At 37.3% G+C, this 25,413-nt stretch overlaps 2 protein-coding genes and 2 pseudogenes across 3 annotated transcripts in view; 3 read left to right on the top strand and 1 right to left on the bottom strand.

The window, feature by feature from the left end:
* The window catches only part of NPL (N-acetylneuraminate pyruvate lyase), a 25,959-nt gene extending 25,184 nt beyond the window's left edge, over window positions 1-775 (top strand). Inside the window, exon 12 of the mRNA XM_006907757.2 lies at window positions 480-775. Within this exon, the coding sequence (XP_006907819.2) occupies window positions 480-634 (155 nt within the window). The 3' untranslated portion in view covers window positions 635-775. The remainder of the gene's footprint in view (window positions 1-479) is intronic.
* A 4,586-nt stretch (window positions 776-5,361) lies between these two features.
* Window positions 5,362-25,413, top strand: part of DHX9 (DExH-box helicase 9) — a 42,741-nt gene continuing 22,689 nt past the window's right edge. Inside the window, exons 1-12 of one of the 2 annotated variants that reach the window (XM_006907755.3) lie at window positions 5,362-5,509; window positions 8,179-8,311; window positions 8,966-9,106; window positions 16,676-16,790; window positions 17,808-17,920; window positions 18,488-18,636; window positions 20,998-21,044; window positions 22,980-23,116; window positions 23,447-23,536; window positions 23,637-23,798; window positions 23,941-24,018; window positions 24,563-24,754. In XM_006907755.3, coding sequence (XP_006907817.1) covers window positions 8,201-8,311; window positions 8,966-9,106; window positions 16,676-16,790; window positions 17,808-17,920; window positions 18,488-18,636; window positions 20,998-21,044; window positions 22,980-23,116; window positions 23,447-23,536; window positions 23,637-23,798; window positions 23,941-24,018; window positions 24,563-24,754 — 1,335 coding nt within the window. In that variant the 5' untranslated portion in view covers window positions 5,362-5,509; window positions 8,179-8,200. Of the gene's footprint in view, window positions 5,510-8,178; window positions 8,312-8,965; window positions 9,107-16,675; window positions 16,791-17,807; window positions 17,921-18,487; window positions 18,637-20,032; window positions 20,164-20,997; window positions 21,045-22,979; window positions 23,117-23,446; window positions 23,537-23,636; window positions 23,799-23,940; window positions 24,019-24,562; window positions 24,755-25,413 lie in introns of those variants that run through there. The other variant, XM_006907756.2, reaches the window with a different exon arrangement.
* Window positions 13,374-14,436, top strand: LOC107195378 (annotated as a pseudogene).
* Window positions 21,173-21,291, bottom strand: LOC112476548 (annotated as a pseudogene).

Below are 25,413 nucleotides of genomic sequence, written 5' to 3'. Positions count from 1 at the left end.
AACCAGTCCCAGAACAACAGCACTGAGTCATAAAGTACCTCAAATGGTGTATTTCTCAGGGACTTCTTTGAAGAGCTTGAACTAAATCCTGTCCTAGAGATGATATAAGTCCTAGTCATTTGATCAACAGTATATCCTTGAATCAAGTTATCCTCATGGATCATTTGGCCTCAGCTCCTCTTTGTCACTCTCACCTCTTTATTCCTGATGCCTTTGGTCCCTCCCTCTTACTTTTGAGTTGACTTTGAGTCTTACTGTGTTTCGTTTTACAGGTTGTCAATTTGTTAAAAATTTTCTAGCATTTCCAGCAGGAAGAGGGATTCTCTATGTCTCTGCATCTACCTTATTGACTAGAAACATTCCCATCTTTTATTCCACCTGACGCTATCATAGTAGTCACTGTAAAATCTCCTCTTTGGAATGTTTGTGGCAGAGTGGACAGTCCCAGGCACATCTCCTCATTTATTTTTCCTGTCTAGGTTTTGGAGTGTCGCAGACTAAAGCCATCATGACTCTGGTGTCTGGGATTCCAATGGGCCCACCCCGGCTTCCACTGCAGAAGGCCTCCAGGGAGTTTACTGACAATGCAAAAGCTAAACTGAAGAGCCTGGATTTCCTTTCTTGCACCGATTAAAAGGACGGAAACTTGGAAGTCTGTAGCTAATGCCTCTCTATCAAATCAGGGTGTGTACACTGAGATGTAATCCCCTTGAATGGTGCACTTATCTCTCAAGGACTTTTTAGATGAACTTGAATTAAACTCTTTCCTAGCAAATGAAATCTCACATCAATCAACAAGTATTTAAGTACCTACTACCTAAAAATGTTTTAATCTTATAAAGGGGCAAAAACTCTAAAAAGAATCATTAGCCTTAAATCAGTCAATATTTCACAAAATCTTTGTGAAGAAATTTCTGCTGAAATGAATGAACTGGAATCAAGAGGGAAATGGAAATTGATTAATTCTATCTGCCTTTGGGGGCCCCCGTTATCTTGATTTCTGGTTGTTAATCCTATTTTACAGTTTTCTAATTTTAAACCACTATAATGTACTTGAATTTTAATAAATATTCATTTGGAATCTAGGACGACTCTGAGCTATTTAGGCAGGCATGCTAACTTTAACGCCAAATTACACCGTGACTCAACTATACCCAGCTATTAACACAGCAGCTCACTTGGCAGCTCGGTGAACCCTAGAACACCCTCTGTCAGATTGTGACATCACAGCCTTCCCCCAAAACATTGGTTTAGGTGAAGACTTGCTTCAGTTCCTATAACGAAAGGGCCCATTAGGGTGGTTTTCATATTAACAAAGGAAAAGCGCTTCCAAAAAGAATTCAAGTCTCCCCCTGTTACTATATGAGACCTTCTTAAAGCTCAACGTTTCAAAGAACCAAAGAGCTCTTCTCTGGGACCATAGACTTTGCTTTTCCACACTGGAAGAAAGTGTGTTCCCCACAGCACCCTGAATTATGGGAAGTGAAGGCCACCGTCCCTTCCAGAGTGAGCCCAGGGGCTGCCGTTATTTCTGTCACTTTCCTTCAGGGACAGATTTGGAGAGGACCCAAAGATTGCGCTTTACCTTTCCTTACACACACTCTTTACTCTTCTTTCTCTGTAATGTATCACTGGCTGTTTCATCTCTATCAGGCTTTGGTGTTTGCATTCTAGTGACAAAGTGTATTGACAGTCAGCCCCTAGTGATTTTAACCTTGACTGCTGTCTATTAATAATTACTTAAGATGTTGTTTTTGTTTCTTTAATTAGTCTGTTTATCAGCAGAGAAGTACTTGAAATTCGTGTGAATTCTACTCTTTATTTATCTTTTAAAATTACGAAGAAAACTTCTCAGGATGAGAATTTGAAATTATCAGTGGATTCAGTTACCTTTGCTAACCCTCTCTTTAATTGATCAGACAGTTAAGAGTTGCTCTATTTATGTCTCCTCAGTCCTCTTTTTGCCTGGGAATGACATGCAGTGTTTTCTCCTTCAGGAGTAAGGTATCCAAATAAGAACTGAACTACAGTGGTTAATGGGAGCTTATATTCTATGTCATTGGAGCTTTTTCTTTATAGAAAAATGAGGTTTTTGTTAGTCTTTGGTTCTGAGGATGACATAACCTTACTTACTGATACTAAAGCCAAATTAATTTTCAGTGAAGATAAATCTTGGGTGTCTAGTAAACAAAGAACTCTGTTTTTGAGCTTCTAAAATCAGCACTTGGAGAACTTTTAAAACGATTAATGAGATCTTATGAACACAAAGAGAAATATGATTGAAACAAAATGACCAGGAAAAAAAAAATGACCAGGGCTGGTCATTTAGCTATATATATTTTAATATCTATCTCTTTAGAAATGAATATTATATAGCAGTAGTTTATTAATAATGCCTTTAATGAAAAGTAAAATTTTGGAATATTATGAACTTACTGTTATCTTTGAATTTAGTTTTTAATGTTAAAACCGATGATGTGAAATATTTCATTCACCACGTACTGTAGTCTCTTTTCCTCCCTCTCCCCGACATCTAGTTTGTAACAGACAGGTTCCTTTAATATGCTCCTCTTTTGGGTTTGTTTCATTGTTGTTTTCATTTTGGTTTTTAGTTTTTATTTTATTGTTGCTATTGTTGTTCATTTTTCTGAAGGTGTTAAAGATTGTGGCTTTACGTGTTGGTCTTCTCAGCCTCTGTACGGTTGGGCAGCACTAGGCTTTGTGTCTTTTCTCCTAAAGCCCCCTGCAGCTTTCAGTAAAAGGAAGTTCAAGTTCATCAGAGATCAGCAGGGGCTCTGTCAGGGTGGGTGCGTAAATCAAGGTTCCGTTGCCTCTTTGGATTCATTTCTTCACTTCATTTTTGTTTATTTTTATAGCATTTTTTTTTCTTGGCAGCACAGCAATGCTTTTTTTTTTGTACTCAACATTTTTTGTTATTTTTCGGTGGTAGGCTTATTTAGGTCACCTCCATTTTTTGTCAAGCTTTTGGAATCTTTCACTTTAGATGTCTCTCTTAAATACAGCAAATTTGTATTTTGCTATGTGTTCCAATCTGGGAGTCATTTACTCTTAATAGGTGAGTATATCCCATTTACCTTTATTAAAAGGGAAATAGTATTTTGTTCATGCAAATACAATACATTCTATACAAGCATCCAGAGATTGCAAATTCTGGGTATGTGAAACTATTTAATTAACACTGAAAAAAAAGTAAAATCCTATAACCTTAAGAAATTTATTAGTGTCAGTGAAAGCTGGTATAAAGCAGGCAACAAAATGCTCAAATATACAAATAAATGAAGAAATAACGCCCCATATCTTAATATGGGAACCATAAAAGCAAATGTGAATATGGTTTTTCAATGAATACACAAGTAAGAAGCAAGTCAAACTGTAAACTGAAGTTTAACTAATTTCTATAGGATGAAGGCAGAGAAAACAAATATAAAAGTAAAAGTGGAACAAAGCAAGTTGTGAAGTCTGATGAACTTGAGTAAAGTAGCCATGGAGCTTGCAGATAAATGATTCAGTAGAAACTGGTACAGTGGATTCAGAAAAATAAAGCAAGTGAATGACCTCCAGTGCCATCTTGCTTTTAAAAAGAATGAATAGAATAGTACCTGGCACATTATAAGCATAGTGAAATGTTCTAGGACATACTGATCATCGCAGCTCAGGATTACATGAAGTAATACATATGCAATTCTTAGAAGAGTGGTTGGCATATCCTAAGTACAGTGATGTGTTAGTTATTTTTGTAGCTATCCAAGGCATTCATATATGTTCTTTGTACAACAGAGAAATATTACATCACTGCTAAACTTTTAAACTAATAGCTGGCAAAATAAAGTTGAAAATGATAGTAAACCCAAGGCAAGAACTGAAATGGAAATTTGTACTTACTACCAGACTATAGTGCCAGTCTCACATTTTTTATAGGTTGGGAACTTCGGTGCTACCAGCTAACAGTAGGGGATGGGGAATGAAAAATATCTGCGTGCTCTTGAACGACCCATGTGTGACTATTTGGAACAGTGAATAGCACAATGAGAGAAAGCCTTCTGCTAAGTGATTTTAGAGAAACAGCAGGTCAAAGAGTCATAGATGAGAAAAGGGGGCATGTTTTGAAGCTTCAGCTGCAGATGTTAAGGAAGATCTTGGAGGGTGCTAGTTGCCAAAGGCAACCTACAAAGATAATGCCAGTCATGGCACCCAATCCCCTGGAGACTCTAGGTCTCAGGTGCAAGGACTAAGAACCAACTCAACAATAAAATTCCCCATAATCCTTGGTGCTAAAGATCCAACTCTGAAATTTTTGTTCATACTTCCTATGTTGACACTTTCGCTGTGTTCCTTATCTACTTCAAAATTCTTGCAATCCATTTATGCTAGTTGAGTTTCCCTTATTGTAATTGTCAGGTACTTTACCCTGAAAGGTACAAAAAAAAAAATTAACGTCTTTCCCTGAATGATTTTACTCTTCATTAAAGAGAGAAAACAAAAGAATGAGTAAATGCTAAACTGTTATTTATTGATTGTAGGAGCACCAGACTTTTAAAGAGATTGATTGATCACTATGAGCTAAAAGAGTTAAGAAAAAATGTAATAAAAGAGGTGAAAAATGAGGATGGATAGGTATATGGGCCCATGTAACGATTAGTCTGGATTTTCTGGAACAACCCCAACTTGAAATATTTTGTATTGTTGCCTTCATGAGAAGCACTAGAGTTCAAGTTTAACAGTGATTACTACAGTAGTTAAGGATACAAGCTATTCCAAAGAGTGAAGACAAAGGTTTTCAATTTAAGCCACAACGACATTGCAGTTACTAACCAAACTAGTTTTACAGAGCACTTAATAATGTGCCAAGCACTGCGGTGAGTGGCCTGAGCTAGCCAGGCAGGGTTCCTGCCTTCGCTGAGCTTATTAGGAGACGTTTGCGTTAGAGTATCTGAAGCACTACACCACTTATTGAGCACCTATTTCATGCCAAGTATTGAACTAAGCACCCTTCATATACTATCTCATTTAATCATCACAACAACGTTATAAAGTTAAGACCTAAGATTTTCAGTACTGTCTTCTAAGGGCACCTCATCTACTAGAAGTCCCTTACTACCAGACAAAAGCTGCGAAACATTATGCGGCATCAAAACGGTACAGGACCCCAACTCCCCAAAAATGTTCAAAAGCAGCCAGCGTACTACAGGAAGCATCAGGCGGAGGAGCCAGGGGCGAGGCGTTCCGGATCTCCCAGGCGACGGGATACTCCGCGCCGCGCGGTAGCGGCGGCCCCGCCCTTCCTCCGGGTGCCCTGGGCCCCAAGCTCGCTTTCTGCGCCTGCGTACGCGCACTGACCCCGCCCCCTGGCGCCGCCGCCGCCGGAGCCATTTCGCCGCGGCCGCTTCGATGCAAGTTGCGGTGCGCTTGCCGGGCGTCCCCGAGGAAGGCCGGAGTCACGGACGGTCCTAAGAGGGCTGCGCTCCCGGGCACCAGGCAGCGGAGGCCGGTAGGGGAAAGACTTCCTTGCTGCCCGTTGGGACGGCGTGGGGCCCCGCGGCTCTGCAGCCGGCTTTGTCGCGAAGCGCGGGCGGCGGTGGCGGGTGGGGGAAGGGTCGAGCCGCCGCGCCGGGTGCCCGGATTGCGGGGTGCGTGCCGTTTGGCGCACCGCGCTTGCGCTGCCCGGGGCCCCAACACTTCGCCTAGCAATTTCCAGCCCTGTCTTGGAAGCAGCCAACCCCCTCTACCTCCTCCGGCCTGCGTGCAGTGGTGGCGCTGTGGCTGCTCAGTGAAAGGGGGTGAATCGCCTGGGGGTGAGCCCGCCGAGGCGCCACACGCGCCTAGGGCCCGCCATCCATCCATCCATCCATCCATCCATCCATCCATCCATCCATGCATCCATGCGTGCATGCGTGCATGCATGCATGCATGCCTGCCGCAAATACTGGGCGCTGTCCTGCAGGCTCTGTGAATGGAGCTGTAAGCAAATATGAAGCACAGTCCTTGCCCCTCCCTCCCAGTGGTTGCGGCCGTGGTGGGGGTCGGGACTATAGGAAAAGAAAAGTCTGAGGATTTTCAGGAAAAGATAATGAGAAATAAACGAGTGTAAAGAAAGAGAGCTACTCTAGAGAGGGTGGAAAGGGGAAGGCGTTTCGGAGGAGGTGGGCCTTTGAGCCGATGGGTGCGGGTCAACTGAAGACGCGGAGGGAAAGCAGAACTGCAGAGGTGGAAGGGATTAGCGTTTAAGCAGAGCTTGGGAAGAGACTGAAAGGACATGTGACTGGAGTGTGGTGAGGATTTAAGGGAAGGATGGGTTTTAGGGTGGCCAGAGTGGCAACGGGGGAATGATTGAGGACGACATTGCAGTACTCCGGGTGTGCAGTCCTGGTGGCAGGGGAGCTGGAGGGAAACAGACTGGATAGGAGACGTGCTTTGGAGGATAGGAGACGTGCTAGTGGATTAGGAGTCAGACTTGTATCTGGCTTGTGATTCTGGGTCCCTCAGGGGCTCTGTCTTCCTAGGGCACATTATTGTCACAGTTTACTTGCCTGTAAAAAGAGATGGCAATAATAATGCTTTATCCATATAGTTATTGTAAGGGTTAAGTGAAATAGGTCATGTCGATGATCCTTTAAGGATACTGTCTGGCACATAGTAAAGGCTCTACATAGTTAGCTATGGAGGATCTTGAGGGAGTGGGTGACTCCCAGATTATGACATGGTGGATGGTGGTGCCATTTTAGGAGATGGGGCCACTGGGATTGGGGGGCAGGGGACAAGTTTGGGAAGGAAATTTTAAATTCTGTTTTAACTGAGATGCCAAGTTAGCATTCAAATGACTACATTAGTGCTGTAATTGGATAAACTTGATTTAGGAGCTTAAAGAGGAAGGACTAAATTTTCAATATACATTGGGCATCATTAGTGTATTGTTGATATTGAATATTATGGAGTTAGATGAGACTACATTCCTAGGGAGGAGGAAATTTGATAGTGTAGTCCTTCATATTTTATGTTACTCATTCACCCTGAGGGCTTGTTTTTTTAAATTATTCAGGGGTGGAATTTATAGTTAGATGTCTTCAGCTTTCCACAGCTGTTCCAGTAATAGAATCTCCCATTAATAGGGTTAGTGTCCCATTAATAGGGTTAGTCTGTGACTACAGAATAAACAGGTTTGTATTAGGGTCCAGTTTGACATTGGATTTAGGTGCTAACAAAATGCACTAAACATTAACAAAAATGTTTGATGTTAGTAATGGAGTATCTTCTCACAGCAAACTAAATTCTTAGCATATTTTCTCTGGTTGTAAATTTGGTCTCATATCTCACTTACAATTTAGACTCAGGTTTCATGTCTTTTGGTATCTTATAAACTGGGGAGTAGAGGGAGAGTGCCAACAATTATGGTATATTGCACTTTAAGAAAACAATATTCTCAAATTTTAATAACAAGGCCTAAGGGAGAGATTTGTACACAGTATTTAAGTTAACAGATTACTGTTTTCAGTTCAGGTATTGAATACTTAATGTATTTGGACTTAGTAATAAAGTATATAGCCTACAACTTGGAGGACAGTCTGCTAGGAGACATAATCGGAATGAAAATAAACTATTGGATGTGTACACAGTATGATGGATGATCATTTCTTAATATAGTAAGTAGGTTGGGTTTGAATTTAGGCCTCCACAGTGGGTGACTGGGAAAAGTTACTTGAACTTTGTATGCCCTAGTTTCTTCCTCTGTAAAAAGATGATAATAGTATCTACCATATAGTGTTATGTACTATTGTTGTGAGGATTAACTGAGTTAAAACACACAAGGTTCCTATTGTAAAAAGTGAGGCATTGTATAAAGATTTTTTAAGAAAAGATAAAAGTCATTAGTAGTCACCCAAAGGTAATCATTTTGGGGGGTATTTCTTTTCCAGTCTTGATTTATGCATATATACTTTTTATGTAATTAAAATCGTACAGCTTTGTATCCTGCTTTTTTTATGTCATAGACTTTCCATTTATGTCATAAAAATGTCTTCATAGGCAATTTTAGTAGCAGTTTGATAAAATATCCTGTACTTAACCTAGATTTTCAATAAATTCCAGTTGATTATTTCCAACTTGGTAATTTCCAGTGTTTGCTCATGTAAATAATGCTGTTTTTAATTTTTGTTTTCTTAGGTCTGAAAAAAACATTTGAATCATGGGTGATGTTAAAAATTTTCTGTATGCCTGGTGTGGCAAAAGGAAGATGACACCAACCTATGAGATTAGAGCAGTGGGGAACAAAAACAGGCAGAAATTCATGTGTGAGGTACTAAAGAATACCGTTTACATTTATGTGGTTTTGAGGCTTATTTCGGTGTTAAAAGACTAATGTTTTCTATGGAAATGTTAATGTGTTACACATTTGATAATGTTTTCTATTGTGACTTGCCTGCTATTCTGTCATTATAAATCATTTTCAAGTGAGCATTACTGTAAAACAATCTAGTAGGTAAATTATTCTAGTTGGAACTTGTATCTTTTTCAACTTCCACTGTACCAGTAGTGCAGATCGGAAAGTTGGTTCAGCTGTTAGCACTTTACTAAGTCCTGTAAAAAGTTTTTTCTTGATTGCTTTAAGTCAAAGTGCTTAAAATAAATACGAATAGAGCACTTGTTCTTGGGTGTTATAAAATCAGATTTTAATGTGGAACATTCTGTTACCTGAGAAGAGAATGTCTGAGCATATAAATTAATATTCTTGTTTTGGGATTAGCTTATCACTGGACAACATTATTCACGCTTTTTCTTAAGACAGTCCATGAATTTTCTTATGTGTGTTATTTTCAGTGTGTTTATAGAGTATTATCTCCAACAATTAACTGTTATCTGTTAGTGGAATACTGAATTATAATTTTTTTTTTTTTTAAGTCTCAGAATTACCCAGGTCCATCTCAATAAATTTTTTTCTTGACTGTTAAAGGTTCGAGTGGAAGGATATAATTACATTGGCATGGGCAATTCCACCAATAAAAAAGATGCACAGAGCAATGCTGCCAGAGATTTCGTTAACTATTTGGTTCGAATAAATGAAGTAAAGAGTGAAGAAGTCCCAGCTATTGGGGTAAGCACTTATGGCCAGGCACTTGAAATGTATAAGCTTATGCTAACCTAATATGTGTAGAGACTCAGGGTGATAATTTTTCAATGTTGTTTTCAAATATATTAATGTGTTCCTTAGCGAACCTTGACATCGTGCTTTCTCAGAGCACTGGGATAAGTTCCTGAAGATGTGATTTTGTTCTAATTATGTAACTGACTTGTGGGCTTAGAAAATTCCTTTAATCTGTATGGTTTTATGTATTTCATTCATTCATAAACTGATTTTTCAAAACCTGTTCTGTGTATTTCCAAAGATAACATTTTAAACAGACTATAAAAATAGTGACATTTTAAGACACAGTATTTGCTCCATTGTTACTTCCTTATATACTAGAGAGAAAATATTTCATGAAGTGAAATATTCTTGTTTTGATACCATGATTATTTTAATTATATTATGTAAGTTTACAACAAAGACCTTTCTCTAGTACTGTTTTTAAGAGAGAAACTTTATTTCTCATTTAATTAAAAAATGAAAATTTGAATTTTCACAAAAATAGAGGGATAATTGACAAAAAGATTCACGTTATGATTTAAATAGATCCCTTAGGTAACTTAAAGATTCAGTTTTATAGAACCTTTAAGAATAATATCTACACCAATGTTTACAATTTATTTTTTCTGAGTTTTTATATTCTGACTTGCTTATGAAGGTAAAAATACATGGTGTATTTTCTTCCATTGCTCTGGTCCAGAGGACAAGAGATTTTCTAGTATATTGTACCACTAGATAATTCTAGGATTTTTAATACATTGGTTTAACCATCTATAAAATGAAGGGATTGGACAAGATGATCTTGATGATTGTTTCTGGGTATGAAAACAGTTTTGCAAATATCTTTCAAATATTTGAAAACATTGGCGCTTGCTCCACGTTTTATGACCTATTCTTTATCTTTTAGCTTCATCCTCTCTCTTGTCTTGCAGTATCTGGTCTGCTAGATGCAAATTCTATTTAATTTCCTTTTATGAGAAAATGTTTTTATTTTACTTTCTTTCTTGAATAATATATTTCACTGTAATAGGATTCTGGAGTGACAGTATCCTTCTTTAAGCACTTAAAGATGATGTTTCATTGTCTTCTTCCATTGTTTTCTGATGGAGAGTAAACTACAATCAAATAACTTCCCCCTATATGTAATGTATTGTTTTCTTTGGTTGCTTTTATTTTTTTTTCTTTACTTTTCATTTCCATAGTTCGAGTATGATGTGAGTAGGTGTGGTTTTCTTTATACTTATTCTGCTTGGGGCTTGCTGAGGTTTCTGAATCTGTAAATTTATGTCTTTCACCAGATTTGGGAAACTTTGGCTATTATTTCTTCTGCCTTTTTTTACCCTTCTCTTTCTGGGACTCCTACGTTAACATGTATGTTAAACCTTTTGGTGTTATCTCAAAGGTCTCAGAGGCTGTCTTCTTTTTTCCTTTCTCACTGCTCCTCAGATTGGATGATTTCCATTGATTATCTTCAGATTCACTGATTGTTTTCTCTGCCAACTCCATTTTGCTCTTAAGTCCATCCAGTGAATTTTTTATTTCAGATACTATCTTTTTTCATTTTACACTTTTCAGCTTTTTCCCCCTCTTGTGGCATTTTTTCTTACCTTCCCATTCATTATAAGCATATGTTCATAATGTCAGTGTGAATTTCCTTTATCCCATTGAGCATAGTTGTAATAGCTGCTTCTCGACTACTTATTCTAACATCGCAGTGCTGGGCTGTGTTGATTGTGTTTTCTCTTGAGATTGGATCACCTTTTCCTCTTTTTATGTCAAGTAACTTGGATTATATTCTCAGCATTATGATCATTATCTTGTAGAGACACTAAATAATGTTCTTCCAAAGAGTATTGCTTTAGTTGTTGTGTTGTCAAGCAGTTAATTTTGTTGGACTCAATCTGCAAACACGTTTTAGATAACAGGTCAAATTTTACTTCAGTTTTCTGATTCTTTACTAGGTGGCTGGGAGTCTATCCTGGGTATGTGTAGTTCGCAGGTTAGCCAGAGATTTGGGTCGAATTTGAGTTTTCACCCTCTTTACTTTCCAGGATTTCCTCCTTACTTTCTAGCAGCTTTGGTGTCCCCAAACTCTTATCCTCTGATACTTTAGACCAGAAAGATTGAGTTTTCAATTGGAGTTTTAGCTGCCTCACATGGTCTTTCTTTGGGCTAAAAGCCATAATAAGCAAGAGTTATATCTTTGCTGTTTCTTGCTTTCTCATTTCAAATCCTCTCCAGAATCTGCTAGCTCTTATTCACTTTTTAATGCCTACATAAAGTTGTGGGGATCTTTGGTATTTTTTTCTCTAGAGTTCATGTTATCTATAGGAGGGTCCGTTTTGTAGGAGCTTACTTGGCCAGACCAGAAACAATACCCTATTGTCTTCTGTTACTAGCATTTTAAGATGCACAGATCAAATGCTCTGACTATACATTTCCTATTTTCTCTCTCACTTTGTTCTAGCTATGCTGGCCTTCTTGAAGTTCCAGCACCTTTCTGTTATATGCTATCTGTATAAAATAAATCTTTCCATCAGAAAGATTGAAAATAAAGACATGAATAAAACTTTAGCAGGCAAATGAAGTACAAAGTAAAATGAGGTAACAATATCAATATCAGAATAAATTTTAAAGAAGAAAGCTGAAAAGACAACCATCAGTTCACAGAGTCCCAATCCAGCTAGCATTAGAAATGCTGATGTATATATTGGCAAAACTAAAATGGTAATGTGAGAAAGTTGCAAAGGGATCAAAAAATTGTACTAAACATTTGGAAATTTGAACTCTTGGTTCTAAATGAAAATTAAAAATTAATAGTTACAGGCTGTTTGGATAACAGTGTCTATCAAAACTGGAGTGCCAGAGGAGTAGTCATTTATTCAGAGGAATGTCAAGTGCTTTTATTATTGCATAAGAAATAGGTTTTTTTTTTTTAAATGCATGAACTAATAACTTTCAGCTCAGCAATTTAGAAAAAACAGGGAGAAATTAATAAAAAATCAGAAATTGCTGAATTAGAGAGCACAAAAAATAAAAGTGGTAAGTAAAAATTTTAAATGCTCTTTGTAAAAGATAAAATAGTCTATTCTAGGTCTAATTTTTTTTAAAGAAAAGTTAATACTGCTGATTCACAGTCTTATGAAAAACTCATGTGGTTAAGATGGGTTTGAGAATTCAGAATTTTTTGTATTTTAGAAAAGTAATATGATTCACATTACCATACTTTATATGACACCTTTAGCATATCTGAGATAGAACCCTACATCAAACTTTATTACTATATTACATTAATGAGTTTATAAGAGAAAAATATCTACTCACTGGTCAACTTAAAGGTTTTTTAATTTCATAAAATTAAATGCTTTCTTACCAACAAAGTACTTAGGAAATGGAGTAGAAAAATACTCTTTGACATGCTGAAAGGTATCATGTGAAAATAATAGTAAATACTGTACTAAAAATGAGTCCTAGAACAGAACTGCTCAAAGTGTTTGTTATAGATTGTGAGGAGGTTAGTACAAAAACGAGTAATCATTTAGAATCACCTAGAATGTGGTGACAGCAATTTTGCATTTGTTGAATCTAATAGAAAGCTTTGGCTTGTATTTTGTATGTCTGTTTCATATTTCTAGCAGTTCATTTTTTGGTATATTTTACAAAAGTATTGTTCCCAGTGGGTTATGTGAAAAAAACTCAAAGCCAGTTCTTCATGGCAGATAGTTTGAGATGCACTGACCTAGGGGAATTTCTGACAAGACCAGAGTGTCAACTATCACCGCCATTACTCAGTGTAATGCAGTAAGTAAAAAGAGATAAAAGGAATTTGTAATGGAAGAGGGGGAAATGAGCTATATTATAAAGAATGTATTTGGAAAATTTTCTTATTCACTGTAGCAGTAAAAATTATAAAGAACTTAATATGTAGTTTGCAGGACCTATAAGAACAATGCAGCAGATTTTTACTGAAGGATAGTGTCAGGAACTCTTAAGAGTCCGAGATTTTAACAATTCGGCCTGCTACAATTTCATAGATGCTGACAGAAGACACAAGACTTCTGAGTCAGGGACAAAGGATGTTCTTACTCATGGGATAGCAGGCAGCACAAGCTTCATGTTTGCATGGTTTCTCCCTTGTCCCCAAATCTGTTGGGAAACAAATCTGCCTCCTACCTTGGAGGGCGATATAATCTCTGTCTTCCAACGTATTTGCTGTTCAAACATCCTTGAAAAGATGTTTAAACACGAATTGAAGAAACCCAAGATATCCATGGAGAATTTGTCTCAACAGATGAAAGAGTTGGTGAAATGTAGAGCCATACTGTATTTCTGGATGGGAGGTTGCATTGTTGTAAGATGTCAGTTCATTATGAAGAAGTCAGTTCTCCTGACTAAATTGTATCAGCAAGATTGGTTAGCAAGAACAAGCGCCTGACAAAAGGCAGCAAAAAAGGAGCCAAGAAGAAAGTGATTGACCCGTTTTCTAAGAAAGATTGGTATGATGTGAAAGTACCAGCTATGTTCAATATCAGAAATATTAAGAAAATACTAGTCATGCGAACTCAAGGAACCAAAATCGCGTCTGATCGTCTCAAGGGTCTTGGCTTTTGAAGTAACCCTCGCTGAGCTGCAGAATGATGAAGTTGCATTTAGAAAATGATCAATGATTACTGAGGATGATCAGGCCAAAAACTGCCTGACAAATTTCCATGGCATGGATCTTACCCATGACAAAATGCACTCCACGGTTAAAAATGGCGGACCATGATTGAAGTTCGTGTTGATGTCAAGACTACTGATGGTTATTTGCTTTGTCTGTTCTGTGTTGGTTTTACTAAAAAACGCAATAATCAGATTCGGAAGATCTCTTATGCTCGGCATCAGCAGTTCTGCCAAATCCAGAAGAAGATGATGGAAATCATGACCGGAGAGGTGCAGACAAATGACTTGAAAGGAGTGTTCAGTACACTGATTCCAGATAGCATTGGAAAAGACATAGAAAAGCCTTACCAATCAATTTATTCTCTCCATCATGTCTTTGTTAGAAAAGTCAAACTGCTGAAGAAGCCCAAGTTTGAACTAGGAGAACTCATGGAGCTTCATGGTGAAGGCGGCAGTTCTTGAAGAGCTACTGGGGATGAGACAGGTGGAATGAGCTGATGGATATGAGCCCCCAGTCCAAGAATCTGTTTAAAATTCAGACTTTTCACTGTGACAAATAAAACCTATTTGTGATGTTTTAAAATAAAAGTGTTAGTCCTACTACATGTTAATAAAGAATTTTAATTATTTCCAAATTACAGTAACTAAATTGGCTCCAAAATGGAAAAAAAAAACCAAAAAACAATATATTAGAAAATGCAGAATAAGTTTCAGGACCGAAAAGGCCATTTTATGGAGAATGTAAAAAGCAGAAACTAGATTTGACTAGAGAACCAAAACTAACAAAATACCTTTTGGGCAATAAGCAGCATTAATAAAGTTAAAAGGAAAAGGACAAAAATTTTTACAGCTTGTATGACAGAATGAATAGCACCTGAGATGTTAAATTCTCAGGAGTTAATGAGAACAGAATATCCAGATAGAACAATGGGCAAAGAAAATGTAAATTAAAGTAATAGGTTGCTATAATAAAAACCAAAACTAATGTTAATAAGGATGTAAAACACATTCTGTAATTCTCAGAACTAGAAAGAATTAGAAAATAGATACTCTCATAGTGCTGGGCGATATGGAAGTCAGCAACCTTTCTATGGGATATTATGATGCTGTTTTAAATGTTGGCACCTTTTAACCCAGGAATTTCGCTTTTATGAATTGTTTTGTAAAATAAGCCAAAGTACAAAGAATTTATGGCAATGTTGTTTTTTAATTTCTTTTAAGATCAGCTACATTCTAAATACCCATCAACACGATATTGCTTGAGTAATGTATAGGGAGAGAGAGAAAGTGTGAGTGAGTGTGTGTATGTGAGTGTGAGTGTGAGTCAGAGAGGGAGAGAGAGACAGACAGGTGCTATGTGCTGTTGAGTTGGCTGACTCCTTGTCAACTCTGTATGAATGAGTGATGTCCATGTGATGTGCTGTCCTCAACAACCCTTGCTCAGCTTCTGGTGCCTGCGACTTTTGTGGAGTTGCTCCATCTCGTATTTGGTCTTTTCCTGCTACCTTCTATTTTTCCCAGCATTATTGTCTTTTTCAAAGACCCTGCTTTCACATGATGTGCCATAAGTTAGGACACTCCAGTTTTGTCATTTTTGCCTCCAGCCATGTTTCAGGCTTAATTTGCTCTAAGACCCACTTGTTCATCTTCCTGGTGGTCCAGGGTACCATAGAGCTCTCCTCCAACACCGTATTTCAAATGAATCAATTTTTTTCCTTTCAGATGAATCGATTTTTTTCTTGTCAGCCTTCTTCACTGTCCAGCTTTCACATTTGTACATAGTAATTGGGATTACAAGGGCGTGAATGATCTTAACCTTGGTCTCTAGTGACACACTCTTGCTCTTGGTGATCTTTCCTAATTCTTACATTGCTTCTCTTCTGAGTCTCAACTTCCTCTTGATTTCTTGGCTTCAGTCTTCATCTGAATTGATGACTGGACTAAAGTAAGCAAAATCTTGTAACAATTTCATTTTCTTCATTGTCCATGTTCAAGATGTATATTCTGTAGTCATGATTTTTGTCTTCTTGATGTATACATGCAGGCCTGCTTTGGCACTTACTTTCATTTTTATCAGAAGTCATTTCACATCATTGCTACTTTATGCATAGTACACTAATACGTTAGAGTAGTAAGTCATTAAAATTCATGTAGATCAATATTTAAGGAAGTAGGAAATGTATATAAAATATTTTGCATTTTGTCTTAGAACTTTGTTTCCTCTCTGGAAATCTCTTCTCCCAGATACTCTCTTGGTTGGCTCCTCACTTGTTTCATGTCTCTTCTCAAATGTCACTTTATGAGTGTGGCTTTTCCTGTTTACTTTATTTAAATAGCAATCTCTCACTCCTTATTTTTCTATTCTGCTTTATTTTTCTCTGTAGTATTGTATCACACTTGACATATGTGTTCCTTGTCTAGCTCTGTGAGAATACAGAATTAGGTATAGCTCTGTAAGTCCAGAGCACGTCCGCTTCGTGTTCGTTGTTTTATCTGCAGTTCCCAGAACAGTGTCTACCATGTAAAAGACTCCTAACATATACTTCTTGATGTTGAATGTATTTATAAAGATATTAAGTGGAAAAAAGTGAATTAACTATATAGCATAAACTGATCCCACTCTTTGTGGAAAAATTATATTTGTGTACGTGTGTGTGTGTGTACAATCTCCAGATGTAGGATTATGAGTAATTTTTACAACCTTTATGCTTTTCTGCCTGAAATGATAACTTAATAGTTTTATAATCACTGAAAACAAAGATGTTACTATCATGGGGAGATGAGGGGCAGCACATGGGCCTCCTTTGACTATAAATGTAATCGTTCCTGTGAAGGTGAAATTGCTGATAACTGCCTTGACTTTTTCACTTGAAGGTAGCACCCCCTCTGCCCCACCTTACCGATTCACCTGACACCACAGGAAATACTGGTGAAGGTTTACCAACCACCATGGGAGGACCTCTTCCTCCACATCTGGCTCTCAAGACAGGTAAGGGACTTGAAAAGTGTGCACATGACTGAGAATAAGTTCTGTGCTGTCTTGCTTGGTCATCATCTCTCTCACCTGGATAAAGAGAAATAACTTCAGTAGACTTTTAATGTTGAGAGAAATCCCAGTGTCTTCATAATTTGCAGATAAACCACCAGCTCATTTAATTTCTGTTATAAAGTGTGGTGCAGCTTAATTCCTTGTTGTCATTAGCTTTTACTAATTTCTCATCTCTGGATAGATTTTGCACAGGCTAGAACATTTGGTTAAACGGTCTTATTTATTGCCCTTTCTTGGTTCTGATTTACTCCTACCAAATATGTTGTAGACTTGTTTATTTACCTTATGGATCCAAGCCATTGTCGAATTCTATTTATCTAAATTTTTATTGTTATATATACTGTAGGATATATTAGGATATTTGGTCAAACTACTTAAGTCTCAGATCAAGCATTTATGAAATGAGAATAACAATAGTACTTCCTAAGATTGTTGTGAGGAGTACATTTTTTTAAGCATGTAATAAACTTAGTAGAGTTGATCATCACTTGATATTAACTCTTTAATTACTCTGCTTTTTCATCAGGATTCATCACTTTCTTACACCTTTTCAGCTTTTCCTTATTTTCATCACAAGCACTAGCAGGTAGCTTTCTTCTAGGGTTATATTTAGCAGAGAAACAGCTTTTATCATTTAATCAGTTATTACATATGTAACAACTTGAAAAACAAAGCTACATTGATACTGTATGCTGGATTGTCAGTCGCTTACTTTCATTACTGGTAGCTTCCCTCTGCGTACCAGCCTTGGAATTAGCAGTTTAGACCTGTACTCCAGACTTTTACACAAGACTTTTAAGTAAGACATGGAGAGTTCAGGCCCATTTCCAAATTGAAACACTGAATTTCTAATTATGGAGTGCCAAAATCTAAATTAAGAAAATGTTCTTTAAAATATTTAGGATCTTCCTACAGTTTGATTGATAAAGAGAGCAATGACTTTCTTTTCCTTAATAGAAAATAATGGCGGAGTTGGGGCCTCTGGCTATGGTGCTTCTGGGCCTACGTGGGATCGAGGAGCCAACTTGAAGGATTATTACTCAAGAAAGGAAGAACAGGAAGTACAGGCGGTAAGGCTGTCATCACCGTGTGTTACATCTCCGGGAATGTGATCTAGGACTTAGCTCACATCAAGGTTTAAGATACTCACAACTCAATAATTTAGTGATTCTTTTAAGTGGTTATTTGAGACAACTTATTCCAACATGACGTTATAATCCTAAACTACCCATTAAATCTGGGCACTAGAATTGTCTATGACATAAAACATTATTTTTCCTGGTTGTGATAAAAGATCTTATCTACTTTGTAAGAAATAGTTATCTCAGTAAAGCTCATTTATGAGTACTCATTGTAAAAATTCCTACTTCATATAGTTAATGTGGCAAAATCACACAAAAAAGTTTGTCAAAAGTTTCTTAGGAACAATTTAAATACAGTACATTCACTAATAGCTTATTTATGCAATAGGGCCATCAGATACAATATAAACTAATTTTGGCAAATTTCAATTAAGATTAGAAACTATTAAAAGCAGCTTTTGCATTTTAAAGGATGGTTTAAAAAGTATTGTTATAAATTTGTGTGCCGTAAATATTCATAAATTAGTGCAAATTTAATTTTCATTGATTCAACAGACTCTAGAATCAGAAGAAGTGGATTTAAATGCTGGGCTTCACGGGAACTGGACCTTGGAAAATGCTAAGGCTCGTCTAAACCAATATTTCCAAAAAGAAAAGATCCAAGGAGAATATAAGTACACCCAAGTGGGTCCTGATCACAACAGGTTTGCTTGTTTCCCTCTTTCCCGTCGACAGTAAGTTAGGGTTGCTGTGGATATTCATTGTTCTGTTTTTGTACACATTTGGTTCAGTTTGTAGATTAGCATTGAATTATAAAAAGAAGATACATTTCCACAAGAAAAATTGTCATTGATTGGTAATGTGTGCAGCTTTTCATGGTTTTCACTTATGAATATGATTTCAGCTGTGTAAGAAGGTCTGCAACTGTGCAAAAATCTGCTGTTTGTGTTGTAGATTTTTATCTGAAAAGCAAAAAATCATAGCCATGAGTGGTGGTTTGTCCATAATTAAGCTAAAAATCAGTCGGAGGTGGTGAGTTTATTTACTGTGGTGGTGTTAGAGGCAGTCATACTGACTATTTCTTTAATGGGTGAAGTTAGACACTAAAGATTCTCAGAGGTAGATTACATTGCACCGAGATCCAAATTTTCCTTCAGCTTTGAAAGTTGCCAGCTCTCGAGTTCATTCTGTTGAAGTTTTAAGGCCTCTTGTAAAGCTGAACAGCCTCAGTCTTTGTATGTGAGTTAAGTTAGCCTACTTTTATTCTGTTAAATTTATAAAACTGAAAATAAAGGGAGGTTTTGGTAACAGTGACAGTATGTTTCTCAGCCTGCTTGCTGTTCTTCCTGAGAGCATTCCAGGGTGTAGTAATTATTACTCCCAGGAAGGCTCATGTGGATTAGACTCTACTGGGGGCACTGTATTTTTATTGGTAGGGAGGGGAGATTATAATGGAAACCTTCTGGATGATTTAATTTGCAGTCCTTATATGAAATAAATTATTCAAAATACATTAAAAATATTTTCCTTGAAAATCAGTATTCTCCCTTGGATGCGTCTAGCAACCTTAAAATAATTATTACCAAAATAAAACTTTGACACTGTGGTCAAAGTGATGTTCAGAGCATGGTTCCCCCTGATTTCCCCTGTGTTGTTTAATCCTGAATTCTCAAAATACTTAATTCTGATGTCAGCCTTTTAAAAATCCTCAGCGGATGTAAAGGAAAGATACAGTTGTTGAGGATTTTTCTTTAATATTTTGTTTTTCTGAACTGATTAGGCTTGGTAGCGCTTGGTGGCTTTAAGAACAGTTAGATGACTTAAGTGTGCCCTGCAGCTTGTTGTGAACGCATTTTGATGTCAGTATCTTACTGACTTCTGATATCAGGAATTGAAGAATTCAGGATATGATGAGGGAGGCAGAGACAGTCGGGGGGGCCAGGACAGCATTGCTCCCAGTATGTCCTTTATTTAAAGGCATGACAGACAGCAACACCAGAGGTCTGTGTTCATACACACATGTGCTGCTGCTTAGGCTGAACTAAGCAATCACATGGGAAACTGTTGTAAACTGATTTCTGGTGTCGCTGTTCCCCCTAGGTGGAAGAGAATTGAGATTGACTTTAAGCCTGGCTGAGAAACATACTGGCATCGGTGTCATTAATGAAAGGGTGGATGTTGTTCCCCTGAAAGTCAGTGGCCTTTGATCCCTGAAGCCGCTGTGCCTGAAGGTCAGTTCTTTCACAAGAGGTATAGGAAGGATCTAACATTAATTTTTTTCTTAAGCCTCACCAAACCTTTTGTTCACAGCACAAAGTCAGTGTGACAATGTACCTGAGCAGTGGGAGGATCAGAAAGCATAGTTTTCAAAGGACAGTTTTTCCCTTGGTAAAATCTGCATTATTCCCTAGAATCTGCTAGCAATTTTAGCTATAATTTTCAAAAATATTTTGTTCTCCAGGACCTGATTTAAGTCGATGTGATATAAATAAGCTAAATTTCTTGTCAAGGCTTGCTTCCAACTATAGGCAGATACCCCTGCCTCAGGAGCCACCGGTACATGCTTAGTGTTTATATGTCCCTGTGTATGTGTGCATGCATGCATACAGTTAGCTTATCTTAACAGGTTGCAGTCATTAGTGGGTGGCCCATGCAGAGGAATCTTAAAATAGTCACAACTATAATTTCAAGAGCTTTGGTCCTATTTTATTTCTTGGCCCCAAGCTAAGTGGAAAATTCCTTTTTATTGAATTTGTTCTAGCTATTCAGAGTACAACCTTTGGAAAAAGAGTAAGAGTAAGTAAGTATAGAATGTAAAACCCTAACATTTTCTTTTCATGAAAAATTGGCTCATCAACTTTGGTTATATTAGTCTTGTGCCATGTTGTACATTTGAAGTTTATATATGTTATTCTATAATTGAACAGAAGTAAATGTTTATTTTTTTATTTATATTTTTTGCTGTTATTTACCTGAGCAGTTGGAAAACCTGCCTGATTTGGGAGTCCTAGATTTAGTACTTCTAACATTTAAATTCATAACCTTGTTTGTATATGTTGTTACAGGAGCTTTATTGCAGAAATGACCATTTATATCAAGCAACTGGGCAGAAGTAAGTGTTATGCTCCCCTCATATTCCGAGTCTTGTTTAGTAGAGTAATAATCACATTAGAGTCTTGAGCTACAGATACATAGCTTTATTTTATTTATTTGTTTGTTTGTTTATTCTTTTTTTCTTAACTCCTACAGCACCTGATATTCCTAAGTGGTCTCCCATCCAAGTACTAACCAGGCCCAACCCTGCATAGCTTCCGAGATCAGACGAGATCGAGCACGTTCAGGGTGGCATGGCCGTAGACCACATAAGCTTTATTAATTGAAAGAATGTATGATATAAGGTAGCATCTTGGGTATTTTAGAATATTAGTACTTATATGAATTAGAGGGCCCAGTTTCCCAATTCGCATGTGAAAAAAAGGTGATGCTGGTGTTATATTTCAAAGGGTAAGAGATGGTGAGCTACTTAGGCGTCTGCCAGTGGCAGCGAACTTTAAAACATTTTTTATTTTTCTCCATAAAAGTTTCAGTTTAAGTAAAACTAGCTAAGTGAAATTTTTAAAAGAGTAAATTGGACGATAGATTGGATGTATATAGCATTTAAAAGTCATAGAGTCAAGAAGAAAAGTTAAGAAAGTTAACCTGAGGAAACAAAGAATAGATTGGGGTTATTTATAAAGGAAGTAAGAAGGCAAAGATGTGATGCGTTTTATTCTCACCCGGTAAGTTTACAGCAGTGTGTTGTGCTCCAGTGATAATGAACCACCTCTGTGTACCTGTTTTGTTACAGGTTTTGTGACTTTGAATAAATGACACTTTATATCACTGGGATGCAGTTAATTGAGAGAAATGGCCTACGAGTCTTTCCAGCTTGGGAATTCTACAATTAACATTAATGTTTTACATTTTGTATATGAAGGACTTTCCTGATAAGAGTGAAACTTTTGAATTGAATGAATCACCAGGAGACAATTTTGAATTTTGTATTCTAGACTTTAACAATAAGTTATTTTAATTGAGAGGATAGGATGTTAAGGGAAGAGGGTAAAGGTAGTCCAGCTCCTGTCAGCCATTATCTGACCGTCAAAATTAGACTGAATTGGCTAGTTAGGCAGAAAGGCATCTGTGCCTGTCCCTTCGTGCTTTATATCATCTCTCCTAAAGCTGAAGGATATTGAAGGAGAGGAAACTTTATATTACAGTTTAAGAGTATGAGTAGCTACTAGCTTTAGTCTAATAATGTCAGGATCAGCAAACTACAGCCCTCTGGGCAAATACAGCCCACTGTCTGTTTTATAAAGAAAGCTTTATTGAAACACAGACTCATTTGTTTATGTCAGGGGATAGCAAACTTTTGTAAATATTTTCAAGTTTTATTGGTCACGTATCGCACACTTATTTTTGTCATATTTGTACAACTCTAAAAACATAAAAACCATTTTTAGTTCCTGGGCCTATAGTTTGTCAAACCCTAGTAAAGTATTGTCTGGATGCTTTCAAGTTTTAAAGCCAAAGTTGAATAGTTGTGACAGATCATGTAGTTTGTAAAGACTAAAATATTTATTACCTGACTTTTTATAGAAGAAGATTGCTAACCCCTGGTCTGCATAACCACTTTGGATCTATTTTTCTTCCTTTGTTTTTGCTTTTTTGACTCTTTGCTTTTCAAAAGTTAAACTATATTTTCTTCCTGTTTTAATGTTAAATGATTTTAATGATGACAACTTTTATTGAAATAGGTTATTTGTTTTTATAGTGATGGTTTATATGTGTCTAGTGTCAGCCCATAATCAAAATGGTTGGTTACTTAGTTGATAAACTATTATGGAATTGCTTTTGATTAGCAGTTAAAATGAAAAAGAACTTAGACCCCATGACTTACTCTCTATTTGGGGGGTTTTTAGTACCTAAGCCTCTAGTTGCTTACAAAATAAGATGTTTCTTTACGAGTTACTCTTCTGTCTTTGATAATCCCGACCTTAACTTATAGGGATTTTTGCACGTGAACATGGATCAAATAAAAAACTGGCAGCACAGTCCTGTGCCCTGTCACTTGTCAGACAGCTCTACCATCTTGGAGTGATTGAAGCGTACTCTGGACTTACAAAGAAGAAAGAAGGAGAGACAGTGAGTCTTTAGTCTTAGTGGCCCAGAGAAATATTGTAAAAGTCAATTTAGCTCTTGTTTAGTATCTGGTTAAAGAAGTTTAATTTATAGTTCTAGGAGTCTTACCTTAAGAAATGGAAATGATCTCACTAATTATCTGTGTCTGGCCAGTGCTATGTGCATAGTGGGCAGTAGTTGAAATAATTCTTTCGAGGAAAGGAACTAACTCCTTGTTGGCTTTGGGAATATCGTAGACTTGACGTTGACCACATATTCTTGACCCTGCTATAGTAAATTGAGTGGTGCTCGTATGTATGTTGCACGATTTATATGGTCATCCTTTCTCCGTAGGTGGAGCCTTACAAAGTCAACCTCTCTCAAGATTTAGAGCATCAGCTGCAAAACATCATTCAAGAGCTAAATCTTGAGATCATGCCCCCAGTAAGCATACAGTTATTTAGTACACTTTTGTGTGGAAATTCTCTAGTCAGACAAGCAACTGGTATTGGTTTTTGGTTTGTTTTTCTTTTTTAAAAAATAGCCTGATGATCCTTCGGTGCCTGTTGTACTCAACCTTGGCAAATTGGCTCACTTTGAGCCATCTCAGCGACAAAGCCAAATGGGTGTGGTTCCTTGGTCACCTCCTCAATCCAACTGGAATCCTTGGACTAGCAGCAACATCGATGAGGGGCCCCTGGCTTATGTGAGTGCAACACTATTTTTGAGATCAGACTCTTGTATTTCACTTTTGGGTCTATTTCATTAGGATGTCTAGGTAAGAAAACGGATTCAGTTTGAAGATTAGTTATGTGCTTTTGTTTGACTATTGTCTGCCCATTTTACAGGCTACACCAGAACAAATAAGCAGGGATCTCAAGAATGAATTAATGTACCAGTTGGACCAGGATCATGATTTGCAAGCTGTAAGTCTTTGAAGTAGATAGACATATGGTGCCCAGAGCTTCAGAACTTTCTAGGTGTGGGCCAAAGGATAGTGAATAATATACTTTGCCCTTTTTAGGAAGGTAGATCAAAAATATTTACCAAACTGCTTTCTTAGTTACTGCCAGGTGTCGTGGTCTTGAGTTACAGGCCTGGGATTCTTAGTTAATGTAGGTGGGGAGATTTGGGGTAATAACTCTTCTGGTGATTTTCAGGGTTTTTTTTCCCAAATACAACAACATTAAAATATTAGAAGAAAGAGAATGTACATGGAATGTCCAGGGAGAAAGGAGGGAAATATGGTGTGGACAAGGCTACTAGATAGATTCTTTAGAAATTTAGTGAGAAGGGACAATTCTATTAGAGATACAGATACATACATCCTTTTATGAAAAGTATATTTTGAGTACTAAGCCAGTGGAAAGGAATAAATTTTTATAGAGATGTCAAACTTTTTTAGCATTGCTTCTAATGTATATACTGGTAGAAACTCGACTGAGGTGTAACTGAGGTTTTTTAATATAGATTTTGCAGGAGAGAGAGTTACTGCCTGTGAAGAAATTTGAAAGTGAAATCCTGGAAGCAATTAGTCAAAATTCAGTTGTCATTATCCGAGGTGCTACTGGATGTGGTAAAACCACACAAGTTCCTCAGTTTATCCTAGATGACTTCATCCAGAATGACCGAGCAGCAGAGTGTAATATTGTAGTTACTCAGGTAAGTAGTAAGCCAGCTTACTAGGTGTGTGTCTGATGTGGATAGAGTTCGAAGGTGGAAATACCTAGAGGCAGGATCAATCCTAATTCTTTGATCAACTTGCCTTTGTAGCCGCATAAGGTTCTGAACATGGTAGGGCATTAGGCCCCTTAACATTTAAAATAAGACATAACAAGAACTTAAGTCTTATTTTAATCAATGTCCTTCACTGATAAGCTAAACTGAACCATATGGGGGATTCTTTTTCTTTGGGCTCGAGGGAGTCTTTGAGCCTAGAATCAAACATACTAAGAGTACTTTCTCTTTAAGTTCACATCCAGATCTTGGTCTTCTTTGTCTTATCACCTAATAATATTCAGTGAAAACTAGTCAGAGGAGAATAGGCATGGCTGGCAAAACAGGTAATGGTTGACTTTTACCAAATCCTTAGTGCATGCCGTCGTTTCAGAATACAGCTGTCCCTCATGTAAAATAAACCCAGAACTCAGAAAACGGAAAGTGGAGCCAGATATGTTTTGTGATATCTGATGCCTTAGAAATCATTTTATTGCAGCCTAGTTTTATAACCATGTATTTAAATACCCAGATGAGAAATAGAGGTGCAGTTCTGGGACCTGTACCTCTTCCGTTAGACAGCTCTAAGATCAGAAATTATTACA

This window comes from Pteropus alecto, unplaced genomic scaffold, assembly GCF_000325575.1.
Source record: "Pteropus alecto unplaced genomic scaffold, ASM32557v1 scaffold101, whole genome shotgun sequence".
Classification (NCBI taxonomy): Eukaryota; Metazoa; Chordata; class Mammalia; order Chiroptera; family Pteropodidae; genus Pteropus; species Pteropus alecto.
Note: the sequence above shows the minus strand (reverse complement) of the source record. Positions and strands in the feature narration are given on the sequence as shown.